Raw genomic sequence first — 13,595 nt, 5'->3', positions numbered from 1 at the left:
GTCAGTTAGTTGAGTGTCCAACTCTTGATTTTGGCTCGTGTCATGATCCCAGAGTCGTAAGATTGAGCCCTGCATTGGGCTCTGTGGAGTGTGGAACCTGCTTAAGATTCTTTCTCTCTCCCCCTCCTCCCTCTTCCCCCACAACCCCCTCTACTCTTCTCCCCTGCTCCTGCGCACATGCTTGCTCTCTCCCTCTCTCTAAAATAAAAATTAAAAAAATATTTTAAATAAAAAGCAAATCACTTGCATTAAAAAGGACAAAGGAAAAGGGAATCAATATTATGTTTTATTCATTATTTTTTAATTATTAAAAAAATTTTTTTTTAATGTTTATTTATTTTTGAGAGAGACAGAGACAATGCAAGTTGGTTAGAGGCAGAGAGAGAGGGAGACACAGAATCTGAAGCAGGCTCCAGGCTCCGAGCTGTTAGCACAGAGCCTGACGTGAGGGTCAAACTCTCGAGCCACAAGATCATGACCCGAGCTGAAGTGGGACACTCAACTGACTGAGCCACCCAGGCGCCCCTGTTTTATTCATTATTTTTAAATTGATTTTCTTAGTTCATTTTTGAAGAAATTGATAAATGTTTAAGAAATTATTTTATCTGACTTAGAAATGCTTTATCCACCTAATAAACGGGCAGATTTTTTCATAGTTTTTTTTTAATATAGTTTACACACACTGTTACGTTATTTTCAGGTGTACAGCACAGTGATTCAACTTCTCCATATGCTATGCTAATGCTCACCACAAGTCACCATATATCCCTATTATAATGTCATTGACTATATTCCCTATGTTGGGCCTTTTATTCTTGTTACTTGCTCATTTTCTAACTGGGAATCTTGTGTCTCACTCCCCCTTCACCCATTTTGCCCATCCTCCCACTACCCTTCCCTCTGGCAATCATCAGTTTGTTCCTGTATTCATGGGTCTGATTCTGCCGTCTCTTTGGTTTTCAGATTCCACATAGGAGGGAAATCATACAGTATTTGTCTTTCTCAGTCAGACTGAATTAGCATCATAACCTCTAGGTCTGTTCTCCTCTCCCACCCCCTCAAATATCTTCTAGGTCTATCCATGTTTTGCAAATGGCAAAGTTTCACTTTTTTTATGGCTGCGTAATATTCTGTGTGTGTGTGTGTGTGTGTGTATTCACGTATGTGTAGACACCACATTTTCCTTATCCATTTGTCTATTGATGGACATTTAAGGTTTTTCATTGTTTATTGTAAATAATGCTGCAGTAAACATAGAGGTGTGTATTTTTTCAAATTGATGTTTGTATTTTTGTTGGGTAAATACCCATTAGTAGAATTATTGCATCATATGGCATTTGTATTTTTAATTTTTTGAGGATCTGTTTTCCACAATAACTATCAATTTACATTCCCACCAACAGTGCAATGAGGGTTCCTTTTTCTCCACATCTTTGCCAACACTTAACTCTTTTTGATACTAGCCATTCTGACAGGTATAAGGGGATATCTTACTGTGCTTTTGATGTGCATTTCCCTCCTGGTTAGTGATGCATCTTTTCATGTGTCTATTGCCATCTGTAGGTATTTGAAAAAATACCTGTTGAGGTCCTCTGCCCATTTTTTAATTGTATTGTTTGGTGTTTTTAGTTTTGAGTTGTAGGAGTTCTTTACATATTTTAGATGTTCACTCCTTATTGGATGTATCATTTTTCAGATATTTTCTTCCATTCACTGGGTTGCCTTTTGTGTTTGTCAGATTCCTTCATTTGCAAAAGCTTTTTATTTCAGTGTAGTCCCAGTAGTTTATTTTTGCTTTTTGTTTTCCTTGCCTGAGGGGATATATCTAGAAAAATGTTGCTCTGGCCAATACCAGTGATTTTACTGCCTGTGTTTTCTTCTGGGGTTTTCAGGTCTCACATTTAGGTCTTTAATCCTTTTTGAATTCATTTTTGCACATGGTGTTAGTGGTTCAGTTTTATTCTTTTACATGTAGATGTCCAGTTTTCCTGGTGCCATTTATTGAAAAGACTGTCTTTTCCTTCTTACCTCCTTTGTCATAGAGTAATTCATCATATAAATGTGGGTTTATTTCTGGCCTCTCTATTCTTTTCCTCTGATCTATGTGTCTGTTTTTGTGCCAGTATCATACTGTTTTGATTACTGTAGCTTTATAGTATATCTTCCAGTCTGGAATTGTAAGACCTTGTTCTTCTTTCTCAAGATTGTTTTAGTTACCCAGGGTCTTTTGTGGTTTTTACAAATTCTAGTATTACTTGTTCTAGTTATGTGAAAAATGCTGTTGGTACTTTGATAAGAATTACATTGAATGTGTAGATTGTTCTGTGTAGTAGAGACATTCTAATAATAGTCCATGAGTATGGAATCCTGTCTTTCTGTTTGTGTCATCTTCAGTTTCTTTCATCAGTATTTCATATTTTTCAGATCTAGGTCTTTCACCTCTTTAACTTTATCCCTAGGAATTTAATTCTCTTTAGTGTAGTTGTAAGTGGTATTATTTTCTTAATTTCTCTTTATGTATGGTGTATAGAAATGCTACTGATTTCTGGGCATTAATTTTGTATCCTGCAACTTTACTGAATTCATTTATTACTTTTAGTAGTTTTTTGATGGAGTCCTTAGGATTTTCTATGTATGGCATCATGTCGTCAGCTAAGTGACAGCTTAACTTCTTTACCAATATTGATAACTTTTTTTTTTTCCCCTTCTCTGATTGGTATGGCTAGGACTTCTAGTACTATGTTGAATGAAAGTGGCGAGAGTGGACATATGTGTCTTATTCCCGCTCTTATAGGAAAAGCTGTTAGTTTTTCACCATTGAGGATGATGTTAGCTGTGGGTTTTTCATATGTGGCCTTTGTTATGTTGAGGTAAAACATTGGTAGATCCTGTCTGCCAAATTAAGTATGCCGGCTATATACAGTTTGGCAGATATTTTGAATGAAATCCCAATGAGCTTCTGGCATGTGTTGAATAATTATTTTTTTAAATATTTATTTTGAGAGAGAGAGGGCGCAAGCAGGCCAGGGCAGAGAGGGACAGAGAATCTGAAGTAGGGTATGGGACCCTATCTCATGAACCTTGAGATCGTGACCTGAGCCAAAATCAAGAGTCAGATGCTCAACCAACTGAGCCACCCAGGCTCCCATGCATTGAATGAATTTTTAAAATTACCAAGATACTTTCTTTTCTTTTTAAAAAAAAATTTTTTTAATGTTTATTTTAGAGAGAGAGAGAGCGAGACTGAGAATGAGTGGGGGAGGAGCAGAGAGAGAGAGAGAGAGAGAGGGAGACACAGAATCCAAAGCAGTCTCCAGGCTCTGAGCTGTCATCACAGAGCCCGACATGGGGCTCGAACTCACGAGCTTTGAGTTCATGACCTGACCCTAAGACGCTCAACTGACTGAGCCATCCAGGCGCCCCTAAAATTACCAAGATACTTTCTTTATGTCTGAGCTCATTTAGGTAGAATTTAATATGGGATTTTAATTTAGGATTTATTTATATCATTAGAGAAATACTTAAATATGCATTTATTCAAGCATGTTTTTGTTTAAAAAAAAAGAAAATGATTGTTGATGGTGTTAATCATGAATGAAATATTTTCCAATCTGTGTTTTGATTTCTATAAAACCATTAAAAATTATTGATTGTATTTTTATTTTCAGGGTGACTGTCGTTCCTACAGTTACGTGTGTGGAATCTCCAGTAAAGATGAGCCTGACTGGGAATCTCTTATTTTCCTGGCTAGACTTATACCTCGCATGTGTCACAACATTAACAGGTATGTTCTGCAGGGGACAGGGGGTGAGGTGAAATGGGAAGATGTGTTTTTTTTAAGATCTTCTCACTGTTGAGAGACCAAAAGACTCAACGTATACATAGATAACAATTGAACAGATACTTAATAATAGCTTGTGTTTTCTTCCTTCATCACAGTGTAGTCACTGGCTTATTAAAAAGCTTTTTATTGTTGTTTAAAGGAAGACTAGGAAGGATTTTTTATTTAGTATAAAATATTAAAGGCACTTTTAAAACCTGTGTTCCAGGGGCACCTGGGTGGCTCAGTCGATTGTCTGATTCTTGATTTCAGTTCAGGTCATGAGCTCATGGTTCATGAGTTTGAGGCCTGCACCGGGCTCTGTGCTGACAGTGTGGAGCTTGTTTGGGATTCTCTCTCTCTCTCTCTCTCTCTCTGCCCTCCCCCTCCCCCCACTTGCGCTCAATGCTCTCTCTCAAAATAAATAAACTTGAAAAGAAAGCGTATCTTTCATATTATCATCTTATTAGTTCTTGGTTTATGATAATATGTTTTCTTCCAGGATTTCTCCCAGGGTTTCTTCTACTAGAAGGAATACATACAGGTTATAGAATTTTCAATAGAGACTTTGTTAATTTAATAACAATCCCAAGGGAAATCAAAGGGAAGAAATGGGCATATGCCAGATATCATTAAAATACATGCAGAATTTATGTTGATTTTGGTTTTTTCAGGTCTAGTTTTCCTTTCATTTGCACATTAACTTCTTATGTTGGGAGTATCAACAGCTGATTTATAATCTGTTTGTAATACTCAATTGCATTGTCCCATCTATAGTTCAAGAAGTATCACTTGTTTAGTACCAGATTGCTAATTAGATGTTCCAGTTTCACCATTGGGTACTTTTTTGTTTTCTGCATGAGTATGAAGCAATTCACAACCAAAAATATTTTTTTTAATATACTTCATTGTCAAATTGGCTTATATATACAATATCCAGTGCTCATCCCAACCAGTACCCTCCTCAGTGCCCATCATCCTTTTTCTCTCTCCCCCACCCCCCATCTACCCTCAGTTTGTTCTCTGTATTTAAGAGTTTCTTATGGTTTGCCTCCCTCCCTCTCTGTAACTATTTTTTTCCCCCTTCTCTTCCCCCATGGTCTTCTGTTAAGTTTCTCAAGATCCACATGAGTGAAAACCTATGATATCTGTCCTTCTCTGACTTACTTCACTCAGCATAATCCCTTCCAAAAAAAATTCTTGAGGTTTCAGTTTACTCAAGGTTGCTGCAGTAATTAAGAACCTACCCATTGGTGTCCACCCTGCAGGATGTGTATAGTTCTAGAACTGCCTGCTGGGTTGTGCTCTCAGACAGGGAGTTGCAGGGAAGCCAGTGTTTTACTAAAAAGGCTTACTATCGTGATGAATCTAAGGCCTGCAAATACAGAAAGCACCTTTATGACACTGAAAAGAAGTACTAATAAATAACAGTAAATTTGTAATTGCTTATTTTGAATGGAGATAATTATCTTGGTTACAATAATGGTTCATAATCCATCTTCTAGAGAATACGTAATGCCTAAATAAACTTTTTAGGTCATATAGAAAATTCCTTTTCCCTGAATTTGACTCAACTGTTTTTGGTTTTCATTTCACAGCATTCTTACAGTTTGAGCTCTTGCTCAGTTTTTCTTTTGCTAAAGGACACTCACCCTTTTTAAACTTTATCTCTGGCCTTTTGTATGCTGGTTTCTCTGCCTGTCTTCTTCTTCCCTCATGTGTTCCTCCCTCCTTTCCCAAACATTTCCCCTACTGCCCAAAAAGTAAAGTCTAACAAACAACAAACAATAGATCTTATTTTATTAACTTTTAAAGTTTATTTTGAGAGAGAGAGGTGAGGGTAGGGGAAGAGACAGAAGGAGAGAGAGACTCCCAAGGAGGCTCTGCACTGTCAGCACAGAGCCCGATGCCGGCCTCGAACTCGGGAACCGTGAGATCGTGACCTGAGCTGAAATCAAGAGTCGGACGCTTAACTGATTGAGCTCACCCAGGTGCCCCAAAAAATAGCTTTTAAAACATGAATCACAAACCCTTAAAAGAGTCTTGGTGAATTTTAGATTTCTTTGCCAGGGTCCTTTTTGGGAATTGGAATTTAAATAATTAAAGACTTTTTTTTTTTTCCATTTTTGCCAAATATTTTCCTAATTCACATTATGGAATCTTTGTATAGGGAGGGACTGCTCCAGTTTCACTGTTCTGTACGGTGTAAAAGACTACCTATTCCTGTACATTCTGTGAACACTCTTGTTTGTAAAAAATAAGACAGAGCAAGTTCATGGCATTCTTTTTCCTAGTTGCTTTTTCCTCAGGGGATCATTTATGAACTCTAGGGACTGTATTGCTGAGTCAAAGTGTAGCTTTTTATGCATGGGACAAAAACCTGCTTGCTCTCATAGGTTTAGGAGGAGGCAGTCAATTAGTTGGTGGTAGTGGCAGTTTTGATGTGATGCAGTTTTCTTCTATGTGTTTTTATTCCAAGTACTTACTAAGAAAAAAAAATTCATTAAACTTTATCATGGAAGTTGCCAAGAGATATTTATTGTCTTTGGTAAAGATAGATAGGGCTAGAGAAGAGGGACAGTTGTGTGCTGGCTGGAGTCAAGAGTGGGGAGAGCTAGGATATGTTCATACCCGCGTCCTGACTGCCCCTTGTTTCCTGGGTGAAGGTTGTGGAACAGATCCTCCCAACCAGTGGTAAGACTCCTCAAGTTGTTGTACTTACCTGATCCTAATTTCCTCAAGCCTTGTTCCTTTATTATAAGTTACTTTTATTAACACCGTTATTAAGATAGGAAGTGTATATCTTTCTTTTAAACATATACTTAAAGAAGTAGTGATTTATTCCTTTGGCAGGGAATAGTAGGATGCCAGATTCTATTTTGGTCACACTTTTTTTTTTAAAATTTTTATTTTATTTTGTAAATTTACACCCAAATTAGCGTATAGTGCAACAATGATTTCAGGAGTAGATTCCTTAATGCCCCTTACCCATTTAGCCCATCACCCCTTCCACACCTCCTCCAGTAACCCTGTTCTCCATATTTAAGAGCCTCTTATGTTTTGTCCCCCTTCCTGTTTTTATATTATTTTTGTTTCCCTTCCCTTAGGTTCATCTGTTTTGTCTCTTCAAGTCCTCATATGAGTGAAGTCATAAGATTTTTGTCTTTCTCTGATTTCACTTAGCAGAATACCCTCCAGTTCCATCCATGTAGTTGCCAATGGCAAGATTTCATTCTTTCTGATTGCCAAGTAGTACTCCATTGTGTATATATACCACATCTTCTTTATCTGATCATCCATCGAGGGACATTTGGGCTCTTTCCATACTTTGGCTATTGTTGATAGTGCTGCTATAAACATGGGGGTGCATGTGTCCCTTCGAAACAGCACACCTGTATCCCTTGGATAAATGCCTAGTAGTGTAATTGCTGGGTCGTAGGGTAGTTGTATTTTTAGTTTTTTGGTGAACCTCCATACTATTTTCCAGAGTGGCTGCACCAGCTTGCATTCCCAGGTCATACCTTTTATAATGGGGAAATGAGGATCTTTCTTTGGGATCAATGTTTCCCAAAGTGAAAACAAAATTGAGTAGTCAGATAAGCCTGTAGTGCATTTCCCAAACTTACCTTGGAGGTTTCTAGTGCATATTAGCATAGTACAGTTTCTTAAGTTTTGTCATAAAGCAACCTATTTATTTGTTCAATTCAGTGTTTCCCCAGACTTCTGTGGATTGATTTCTTAGGGGTACTATAACAAATTATCACACACTCAGAGACTTAGACGTTTGTTCTTTCACAGTTCTAGAGGCTGGAAGTCTGAAGTCAGGGGGTTAGCAGGGCTATGGTCCCTATGACATAAGGCTCTGGGAGAGGATCCTTCCTTGCCTCTTCTTAGTTTCTGGTATTTACTGGCAGTCCTTGGCTTGTGCAGTATAACTCCAATCTTTGTTGCCATTTTCACATGGCCCTCTTTTTTCTATGTGTGTCTGTTTGCAAATTTCCATCTTCTCAGAAGGACACCTTCATAGATTAATGTCTACTCTGGTCCTTACAACCTTCCCTTAACTTGATTACTTCTTCAGGGACCCTATTTTCACTTACAGATTCCAGGTGGACATGAAGTTTGGGGGATACCCATCTATCCAGTACATTATATGAAAAGGGAATCGTGGTAATTCCATATATATTTGTACATTCTGAGATACTATTATTCCAAAGAATACACTTGCAGGAAGGTACATGGAACATAGACCCTTCTATAATCTTACATCCTGTCCTACCCATGTGGTGATTGGAAGTAGGAGAGGGGCCTCAGGATAAAGGGAAAGAATGATACTCTATTTGCCTTGCTTCTACTAAAATGTAATTTCTCTATAATTTTTGCTTCCCTTCTAGAGTTGTCTATATATTTGGCCCACCAGTTAAAGAACCTCCTACAGATGTTACTCCCACTTTCTTGACAACAGGGGTGCTCAGTACTTTACGCCAAGCTGACTTTGAGGCACATAACATTCTCAGGGAGTCTGGTAAGTTGCTCATTTTGTTTGTCACTACATGCTGTAACTAGAATTTGGAAGTGTGGCATTACAGTTTCTAGTAGGAGGATGCAAGTTTGAATTTCTAGATGCTTTTATTTTTATTATTCATTCCTGTGGATTGTTCTGTGATATTGCCTGCTATACAAAATTATTCACCTTTATGGTCATTTGTGGACATGTCCATAGGGGCAAAAAATTTGAGTTGCCTGACTCCCATGTTCCCAGTTTAGGTTATATAAGGTGATTTTTTTGTTTCACTCTATTACTGTAAACAAGTGTCCTTTTTGTAGTCTACTTGGTACCATATGTTTTGCATTTCTGTGCTGTTTGTTTCTGCTTTTACTATTTGAAATGCCCCCCAAGCATAGTGCTGAGGTGCTGTCTGGGTTTCTAAGCACAGAATGGCTGTCATGTGCCTTATGGAGAAAATACGTGGGTTAGATAAGCTTTGTTCATGTATGAATTACAGTGCTGTTGGCTATGAGTTCAGTGTTAATGAATCCAGAATAAATATTAAATGAGGTGTCTTTAAACAGAAACACATGTAAAACCAGGTTATGTATTGATTGGTTGATGAAAATGTTGTGACCAGAGGCTTACAGGAACCTAACTCTGTTTTTCCTCTAGGGACAGTGGTTTACTGTTTACTAATTCACTGTTTGCAGAATAGACTATAACTACCTTGGGTAACAAGAATAAAATCATATCACTGTAACATTAATACAGTCATCAAATTCTATTGTTTGTATTTGTGATTGAGTTTACTTACAACGATGTTGAAAACAATGCTGCATGATGACAGTCTTAACTGTTATGCTTATGTATGTGATTTTAGATATTGTCTGGGAAGATTTAATGGAACTAGGTTAGAGGGCTTTTTCCATGGTACGTGATTGGTTCTGCATGTTAACTTCCTTTCTCTAGGGTATGCTGGGAAGATTAGCCAGATGCCAGTGATTTTGACACCATTACATTTTGATCGAGACCCGCTTCAGAAGCAGCCTTCATGTCAGAGATCTGTGGTTATTCGAACCTTTATTACTAGTGATTTTATGACTGGTATACCTGCAACGCCTGGCAATGAAATCCCTGTAGAGGTAATTTATATATTTTTTTCTCATACACGTTTTTAATATCTCTTATATTTTGTAATTTGGTGAATGGAATAGGCTATGATAAAATTCGTATTTCTCGGGTTGGTTTTCTGTTTATAAGATGGGCTTTTTTTTTTTTTTCAATCTCCACGTAATAATTTAATGTACCGTAGTAGAAAAGACCTTAAATTTATTATACCCTCCAGATGTCTGATTACTATATGGAGAGTATCCACCTCTAATCTGTAATTCTGTCTAATCTTGCCAATAATATATTTTTTAAAATTTTTTTTTTTAACGTTTATTTATTTTTGAGACAGAGAGAGACAGAGTATGAACAGGGGAGGGGCAGAGAGAGAGGGAGACACAGAATCTGAAATGGGCTCCAGGCTCTGAGCTGTCAGCACAGAGCCTGACGCGGGGCTCGAACTCACGGACCGTGAGATCATGACCTGAGCCGAAGTCGGACGCTTAACCGACTGAGCCACCCAGGTGCCCCATTGCCAGTAATATTTTTAAATATTGTTTTCTAAGAAAGGGTGAAAGCCCTGGGAGCGAAGAAGAGTTTATTAGAAATAAGGATGAGATTTGATGCAATGATGGCTAGACACCCATGAATTGCTTAATGCTCTACTTACTGTTTTTGATCACCATCTTCCTCTCTTGTTATCTCTCTCTCCACTGGAGTATTCCAAAGCAGCTATTTGCATAATAGCAAATGAAAACCAAAGTGAAACTTTATTAGGTGGCCCGCAGCTCCCATACTCTAATGCAAGGCTCTGGTTATAGCTGGATAGCTAGGCTGGGGAGTGTGGCTGTTTTCCCTTAGGCTCAAATCTGTTCTTTCAAGTGACCAGGCCTCCTCCTCCTCATGTACACTTGGTAGTGGTTATTGTTACAGTGCATTATCTGCCACCTTGCTGGCCTCCGAGTTGTATGTTTCAGCCACACAGAATTTGTGACACATTGGCTTTAACATATAAAATCACGTGCTTGGATGTCACATTGCTATCAGTGTTTCTAAACACTTGTTATGCACAAGCAACAAACATAACTTGCAGACTGGCAACTGCAGACTGCACTTTGAGTAGTACTGAGTTAAGTCACTTCAGTCTATAGAGGGAAATTAGGTTCACCTCATAACACTAATCAGAGACCATGCCATACACGTGAAAGACAATAATACAGATAGATCACATTTTAATTGTAAATGCAAGCCTACTAAGTCTGTTGGACATGCACTGGATCCTGGTTCTTCTATTTATGATCTTTGTTTTATAACAGGTGGTGTTAAAGATGGTCACTGAGATTAAGAAGATTCCTGGTATTTCTCGAATTATGTATGACTTAACATCAAAGCCCCCAGGAACTACCGAGTGGGAGTAATAAACTTCTTGTTCTATTAAAGTATTGTGTTCAGTTTAAATTGATTAGAAACCATTCCCAGTATTGACATGCGGTACTGTGAAAAGAGTTACTGGAGCGGCTGCATCACATCTGAGTTCTCTACAGCAAAAATCTACGGCTTAAGAGCTGAGTTGGGGATAACTAAAAGGGACTGAAGAGTTTGTACGGGTATAATCAAAGCACCATTGCCTACACTCAGACAGATTGACACTGCTTTTGCCTTTGCCTCACTTGTTCTTTATGTATAAACTCACTGTTGCTATTAATGTCTCTGTCAATGAAGATGTATGAAGGTGGCTGAGTTTGGGATTAGTAATGGGCCTCTGTCCCCTTTCCAGTTTCTAAGAGCTGTTAGAAAACACCCATTATTTACCAGTGTGACTTAGTATGTATATCTTCCAGAGAATCTGAATTTTCCTGTAAGTAACCTTACTCCTCCAGAGGTGGGGATAAGGGATGAACATAATCAGATAAAGGTGTAGGTGGGTTGTTTCAGTCACTTTTGCAGAAACTGGGGCTATCAAATGTAAGCTGCCATATCACAGTCATGGGAGGCCATGGGAGAAGGAAGCTATGAATGGCCTCAATTTAAAATGTTTTCAAATCCTGTTCCACATAGATGCCTTGGTGTTCACCGTCAACCTGTTCATTAGTAAGGAGCTTTATCACCGCCCCTCCCCCGCCGCCACCCCAGTGTTGCCAGCTCCCATAGCCTTGCTGAGGAAGTTTCTGTTCTTTTTCCCACAAGAGGCTATCTCTGGTGTAGCATCAATAAAGTCTGAGCATTTTAATCTCATTTGGTCAGAGGGCCAGCTCTGAGCTGACATGCTCATCACGCATGCCCATCACGCATGCCCACAGTTTATATCATCTAGTAAAGAGTGTAAAAAGAACTCTTAGATGTAATCTGTAGGTGGATTTATTATTACCCACTGCTCAGAAGACTTGTGACCAGTTCTTGGTCCATGCAAGATATTGCCAAACCTTATAATCTTTCTATCATTCATAAGAAAAGATTCAAGAACTTGTGTAGGACTCATTGCCATTGCCACTGGTTTCTACCAGATCCTTTATAACATCCATGTATGCAGTATAAAAATAGTACTAGACTTAAATTCTACAACCATTTCTCCATATTTTAGCTGATCTTACTATTTAAGAACATTAGTGAGTTTTTGTTCTGTTTGTTTTGTTTTTAATTGAGGTTAACTGACATGTACTAGATTAGTTTCTGTTGGCATACTAAACCCATTTCAGGTTGCTGCCTCTTCAAGATCCTTTGTATCAATCAGGTACAAAATTTTCTTTGGGATTCAGTGTTAGGTAAATCGTAAAATTATGCGATGTAGAAGTCTACTTTTTATTCTGGCTGGTCCAGAGGACAAGAAAACTGTATTGCCAGACCTGCAAGGGAAGAACTTCTGTCTATTGTAACAGAGACCCGTCCCCAAAGCAAAGGGGTATTTGACTTCTACAGAACTTGAAGGGTTTATTTTCTGTCCTGAAGATGAGGTATTCATACTGCCTTTTGGAAAGAGGAAATGTAAGTGATCTGGCCTTAACAGATTTGGACTCATGTTATCTTAGAACTGGAATAGACAACCTCTAAAAGGCTTACAAATATTTACATTGTGTGAAAAAATTCCTCTTGTAGCAGAAGTGTCTTACAGTTTTGTATTCAAGCAAATAGGAAACTAGGAAGAATATATAATAAGTGTTTTCTTTTTAATGTATCTTCTGTGGAACACTGCTCCACCAAGATGAACCTTGTCAAAAGGGTTAGGTGGTCATATAAATTGGGAAAGTGCTGTTCACTTGTCCTGTCTTGGAAAGTCATGGTATACATTATATTCAAAGCTCTGAGAGATTTTGATGTTAAAAGCAATTGTTAAAACTTTTTAACTTAATGTTTTCCTGATACTGTCTGCGAAACCCTTTTTATAATTCTTAATACTGGAAAAAATGGTCTCTCCAAAACATATCCTGACATCATAAAGTAAAAAAAAAAAAAATTTTTTTTTCTGGAATTGAGAGATCTTCCCTGATGTTTTTTTGTATCCTCTTTTCCTTTGCAAAGTGCTTTTTGCTTTGTGCTGTACAGTATTAGTCTGTATCTTCACAGTCTGTCATCCAAGCAGCTGGGAAAAGTTAAGATTTATGGTCCATTTTACCTTAGGGAAACAAGCTCAGCTTAGTGATGGTTACCTAGTGAAGTTTAGAATTAAATATGATCCTTGGTAGATTATGACTGCATTCCCATCACTTACCACGTGCCTGGGATACCTATTTAATTATTTTGTTTATTTGTACTGATGAGGGCTAGGTAGGCAGATCAGTGGAAACATCATTTATTCCCCACAATGGCAGGCACAAAAGAATTTTCAAGTACCCAGTTTCACCTTAATGGTGCCATTTATACTCCTCAGCCGTACAGGAAATAACAGCCTGGCTTTTAAGTTGTTTTAATATCAGATGTGACCTTACCCCAGTCATAGGTAAACATCACAATACATTGTGAAATCAAATATTAATTACCTTGTTTTTTGTAGCTGTAGTATAGATCAGTGAAATTGGACCACTTAATCTTCTGTTGTGACCACAACACTTGGAAACTACCCATTAATATGTACCTGATAGCAGTCTCTTTACTGTGTGTTTTTGAAACAGTTGACCAAGAATGTGCTTTGGCTTCGAGACTAATGAAAAGTGTCCCATTATCTGTTCTATACAGCAAATT

The 13,595-nt window shown here is 38.0% G+C and overlaps 1 protein-coding gene across 3 annotated transcripts in view; it reads left to right on the top strand.

Annotated features, from left to right (window-relative positions):
- GMPS (guanosine monophosphate synthase) overlaps positions 1-10,858 on the top strand; it is a 78,314-nt gene extending 67,456 nt beyond the window's left edge. For all 3 annotated transcript variants that reach the window (XM_078432221.2, XM_060639042.3, XM_060639043.3), the window contains exons 13-16: positions 3,669-3,784; positions 8,215-8,345; positions 9,282-9,454; positions 10,736-10,858. In XM_078432221.2, coding sequence (XP_078288347.1) covers positions 3,669-3,784; positions 8,215-8,345; positions 9,282-9,454; positions 10,736-10,837 — 522 coding nt within the window. In that variant the 3' untranslated portion in view covers positions 10,838-10,858. The remainder of the gene's footprint in view (positions 1-3,668; positions 3,785-8,214; positions 8,346-9,281; positions 9,455-10,735) is intronic.
- The last annotated feature ends 2,737 nt before the right edge of the window (positions 10,859-13,595 follow it).

Source organism: Panthera onca, chromosome C2, assembly GCF_046562875.1.
Source record: "Panthera onca isolate mPanOnc1 chromosome C2, mPanOnc1 haplotype 2, whole genome shotgun sequence".
NCBI classification, from domain to species: Eukaryota; Metazoa; Chordata; class Mammalia; order Carnivora; family Felidae; genus Panthera; species Panthera onca.
This window is presented reverse-complemented; position numbering and strand designations above follow the sequence as displayed.